The 5254-nt window shown below is 36.3% G+C and overlaps 1 protein-coding gene across 1 annotated transcript; it reads left to right on the plus strand.

Annotated features, from left to right (window-relative positions):
* LOC109833888 (transcription factor MYB124) lies at positions 350-5041 on the plus strand. Its single transcript, XM_020401739.1, has 12 exons — positions 350-787; positions 868-914; positions 1089-1145; positions 1400-1472; positions 1961-2016; positions 2116-2247; positions 2344-2501; positions 2589-2743; positions 2855-2994; positions 3092-3261; positions 3385-3533; positions 4833-5041. Exons 1-12 carry the CDS (start codon positions 701-703, stop codon positions 4935-4937), a joined length of 1329 nt encoding a protein of 442 aa, XP_020257328.1. The 5' UTR covers positions 350-700; the 3' UTR covers positions 4938-5041.

Genomic DNA, 5254 nt, shown 5'->3' on the forward strand with positions numbered 1-5254 from the left:
CAAAGTTTTTTCGTAGATTCCGATATCGTTCTTTGTGGATTCAGAAAACACTCTTTAGTGGATTGCGAGGTTTTCACTTCCGCGTTGCGTTATTTATGTAGTCAGTGATTAATATTATTCATTTTATATCTAAACTTTTACAATACTCTAATGAATTACACACTATTTTTCTAATCTATACCAAAAAAGAAATCACAACGGCCACTACAAAATTAGCGGTTAGGAAATAATCCTGACCTCCTCCGCTACTTTCCCACCTGGGACCGTTAAATTGTCTCGTCCGATTTCCCTCCTCGTTTCAAAAAGGTAAGATGACCGCCAGCCCGCACGCAGTCCCAAGAAGCAAAAACCCCATCTCAAAAGCACGGTAACCAAACTGACGGTGACCAAACACCACGAAGAGAGCGGGTAACAATAAACAACCTCATTTCCTTCCCGTTGCAAGTTGACCGGCGAATCGACAAGCTTTGAAAGAGACTGTAAATAAACAGAGTAGTAAATCGCCGCTCACGGAGAACGTCACGTCTGCCGTTAATCTCACCGGTGGTCTCTCAACCTCCCATTTTCAAACTTCGGCATTTTCGCGCTCGTCTCCGGAAAAAAAAACCCTAATAAATTCTCCGCCCCAGAATTTCTCTTCACCTCAAAACCTCTCCTCTTCTATCAATTTAGGGTTCCTACGGGTCGAAGCAATGCGGAGATGAGATCCGAATCAGATAGGGAAACAGTTAAAGATCCAGCACCAGCGCCCAAGAAAGATCGCCACATCGTCTCTTGGACTCCCGAGGTATTTTTTCCGATTTTATCCGGAATTTTTCTTCGTACGAATTTTTGATTTATTTTTTATTTTTTTATTTTTTTTTGCAGGAGGATGAGCTGCTTCAAGAGCAAGTCTGCGCCAAAGGAACGGATAAGTTAGTTTCCGATGTTTGTTTCCGATGTTCAGTACTTAATTTAATTTAATTAATTAATTCATTAATTTATTTATTTATTTTGATTGATGAAACAGTAACGAAGTGATAAAAGTTTATCTTTTTTTAATGGATTTCATATGATTCTCTGTTTTTTTTCACTTTTCTATTTATTAGTTGGACGAGTATTGCAGCTAAATTCAAGGACAAGACCAGCAGGCAGTGTAGAAGAAGGTAATTTTACTAAATTTTGTGTTAGAAGGTGATAAAAACCATTATTTCCCCTTTTTTTTGGGTTAAGGACTAGGTATGATTAAGTAGTTGGTTAATTTAATCTTCCTCAAAGTTATTAGAGAACATCAAGGATTTTCAAATTTTGTAGTGTATGGATATACCTACGAGTAGCAGTTTGTAATTTCAAGAGGACTAAACTCGCTTAAAGCCAATGATTTTACTTTGAAATTGTGTACTTGAAATGGAATTTGCAGATGGTGCACATACTTGAATTCAGAGGGGAAGAAAGGCAGTTGGTCAGAAGAAGAGGATATGATTCTATGCGAGGTAAGATATTCGCAATCTATTGGATAATTTTCTGCTTGAAATATGAACGCTCGTAACTGTAGTTTTGGGAATTTGTACCGCTAGCAATGCTATCTTTTATGGGGTTCTTTTTTACTTCTACTAGCAATGTCTTTGGCTCTGGTTTTGTGTGGTTTTGTCTAAACCTGTTTACACTCACACCAGATTGTAAGTCGAGGATTTTGTGCTTATGATATTTTTGTCATGATTGGAATCTTTGATAGATGATGAACAATTCCTATATCGCCTATTGACCTTTTATATTGATCAGTGCGATTGTGCATGTAATGTTCATGTTTGCCATGTGTTTTGCAATACAATGATTTGGTTATCTCTTTATGATGTATGAATGCAGAAATGTTTTCTACTTGGTCATCTGATATTAGTTTGTTGAAACTCTACGACGCCCTTAATTTTTAAATATCTACTCTGGAGGTGTGCATGATACCTAGATAAAATCTTGTGCATAGGCTCAGAAGATATTTGGAAACAGATGGACAGAGATAGCTAAAGTGGTCTCCGGAAGGTAATTTGGTGGAGATAATTAACTTTTACATGTATATCCTTTCCTCTTTCTGGTTCTCAACAAGAATGAGATTAAGACGCATGATTTTCCTATGTACAGAACAGATAATGCTGTGAAGAATCGCTTCACAACACTTCGCAAGAAACGAGCAAAGATCGAGTCTTCAACAAAAGAGAATGACTCGTGGGTAAATTCAAATAACAAAAAGGTCACAATCCAGAACGATTTCAGGTGCAGGAGAAAGTTTTCCAGATTATTAGATGTAACTACAGTAATCAGATTCATGTTGATATATACTTATTGCTTACTTTTACATTCGTAAGGTAGGTATCAGATCTTAGATCCTACAGAAAGCCACAACCCGGTAACAGGGGAAGTCCAGTTAAGGTCTCCACTATCTGTGCTTCCTCAAAACATTAATAGTGTCAGTGGATTGCTACTTCCATATTGTCCTGACAACAACGCTAAATCAGCAGCACATGATGGTGAGGACTAAGCACTTTGGTTCTTCTGTTTCCTTTGTTAGTTCATATTCCACCGTAAAAGTTATTGAAACGTTTCCCAACTCAAAGTGAGGACAGGATCAGACCATAAGACAGAAGGAAGTTTTCTCAGGAAGGATGATCCGAAACTCACTGCATTGCTGCAACAAGCAGAATTGCTTACTTCTCTTGCGTTGAAAGTTAATTCAGAGAATACTAGCCAGAATCTAGAGAGTGCCTGGAAGGTGACAAATATAAACAATTTAAAGAACCAAGATGAGAACTTCCGCTGTAACTGAATTCAAGTGCTGTATTATATTATATAATCATGTGATATTGGTTGATTTTATAATCAGGAACTACAGGATTACTTAATCCAGACTGGCTACAGAAGTATCACTCCCCGAACTCTAGATATGGACTTCTTCCTTGATGACTTCAAGGACTTGATCGAGGATTTAAAGAGCGAGAATACAGGAAATAATCTATCATGGAGGTAGCATGTACACAGCACTCTTTGTGTCAATTGTTTATAAATCAAGTAATTTTGCTCAATGATATGGCATCAAGTAAATCTCTAGCTCATCCCACAGGAGGCCTGGTTCGCATGAGGAGTCTCAGGAGAGTTCTGAGTGCAGTACAGGGTCAACTAATGTGTTTCAGGTTCACACAAGCAGTAGTAGTCAAGCTGTATCTAGTCAGAATGCCACAGATACTTGGCATCAGGAAGATACATTAGGTTTAAGCATGTGCAATTCTCAAGGTAACCAATGCACGTCAGAATCTCTCATTATCCTTTCTTTCAAACTTCAATTAATATATTTTCTTGTGGTTTCAAATTTGAATTAAATTTTCATATTGATAAGACGTAATTATGTTTCTTCAGTGATATGGGCTTCATCCTCTTTGGAAGAAGCAAAAGGGAATGTTAGAGACTCTTGCACTATAACAAGTTCAGAATTTGACTCCCCACATCAAACACCCTCTTTCAAATCCCTCACTGAAGGAATTCCTACCCCAATGTTTTCAGCAAGTGTAAGTAAATAAAAGCTATCTAGCATACTATAGAGATAGGTGTGCACCATGGTTAGTCTCTTGTTTCTGTTAGTTTTTTGGTTGGGCCATCATTTAATCATTTGGTGTGTGGTGAAATACGGTATGAAAAGCGTTTAGTGTATAATACAATCAGAAAATTTCATAAAAAGAATAAAAGTTCCTAAATTTCATAAAAAGGATAAATTTAAATATATAAAAATGTTTACCAGAAGAATTTAGATGCACATATGTTTGAGTATTATTGAAAACTTATAAAAGAAGCAAGATGAAATTTGGTCGAAATATCAAGGAAAATAACTAACAATGAATTGCATTATAATTAAAGTTGACTAGTGTTAGTCAAATGAATGTTTTGGATTGAAGTTTACAAATACGCAAATCCGGAAGCCCTCCTTTTTGTAAGCTTTTAATTTAATGGCTATTCCTGACATCAATAAATAAAATTTACAGGTCTGGCCGGGTGCCTGCACGAATTTCCAGCTAAAAATAATAATTCGATGCAAGTAGATGAGCTTTGGAAATAAAATTTGCATAATGCATGAGGTTACTAGTCACAACATTTCTTCCAATTGTGATAACATACATATAGGTACTATTAGTCAGTTTGAATGAATACTATGCATACCTTATGGACTTTCGGAAGTAGATGTTACCCATATGGTATTTGTCAAATATGTCCAGCATGTTAGGTGTGTGTGCGCATCCATGTTGCTGTCTTGGGCTTTATTTTTTCTGTTCTTTTCCTTTTCTTCTCTTTGTTTTCATGCATGCGCTGAATGGCAGAGGAAAGAGTTGGAAAAACCTCATCTTTGGCAGATACATACTGGACAATTCTGCACATACATAGTTTAGGTTCATGATAAATTCCAAAATTTTGTGCTATGTTCAAATCCTTGCAAAATAGCACTTGGCTATGTTTGTCAACTGGTTCCTTCATTACCAAGATCGTCATTTTGCCTATTTATTTATTAACCAGAAGAAAATACTTGTCAAGCTAAGATATTTGGGTATTTAGACAATCAAGTATGCTGTAACAGAAAGAAGACTGTATAATTGAAAATTTTTGTAAACAGCCTTCTCAGCGTGGATTGCTCCAGAGTTAGCGCCATTCTCATAGGAAAAGGCTTAATTCATGTTTCCTGTAAATAGTTTCACCTAAAGCACTACTTAATCATATACTGTAAATAATTGGTTTGTCAATGTTTTAATAAACTAGCTTAACTAAAATTATATACTTATCTTTGAAAGTATCAATTTATGTTCCTGTGCATTGTGCAGGAGAGGCGATTCCTTGTTGGTGTGCTTGGCATATCATCCCCTGCACCTGGTCCAAGTACTTCCCAGCCACCATCCTGCAAAAGAATTCTTCTTGATAGCCTGTGATAATCCTACTATGGTATTCTCTACATATTTCATTTTTTTGCCCCTTTTCATCACATCAACCTACAACTTTCTAAATTATCATCACGATCATCATAGCTTTTCCTCCTAAATGGTTTTCATACTCCTTGCATATAGAAGTTTGATTGTTTCATGTGTGCCTGGTGAGTTGAAATTCTCTGTTTCTTCACTACTTGTTTTTTGGTGTCAAAATTAGCAGTGTATTCTTCAGACTGTTTCCTAATTTGTTATTCGTTGTACATAAAAGTTTCCCATAAATTTCCAGAGTGCAACTATACACATCATAATCACTGAATTCT

This window comes from Asparagus officinalis, chromosome 3 (genome assembly GCF_001876935.1).
Source record: "Asparagus officinalis chromosome 3, Aspof.V1, whole genome shotgun sequence".
NCBI classification, from domain to species: domain Eukaryota; kingdom Viridiplantae; phylum Streptophyta; class Magnoliopsida; order Asparagales; family Asparagaceae; genus Asparagus; species Asparagus officinalis.

Bases quoted from the DNA above. Each gene is read 5' to 3' on its own strand.
- LOC109833888 (XM_020401739.1), top strand. From the start codon at position 701: ATGAGATCCGAATCAGATAGGGAAACAGTTAAAGATCCAGCACCAGCG. The intron at 915-1,088 runs GTTAGTTTCCGA...TCTATTTATTAG, and splicing joins TGCGCCAAAGGAACGGATAA to TTGGACGAGTATTGCAGCTA. The intron at 1,473-1,960 runs GTAAGATATTCG...TCTTGTGCATAG, and splicing joins AGGATATGATTCTATGCGAG to GCTCAGAAGATATTTGGAAA.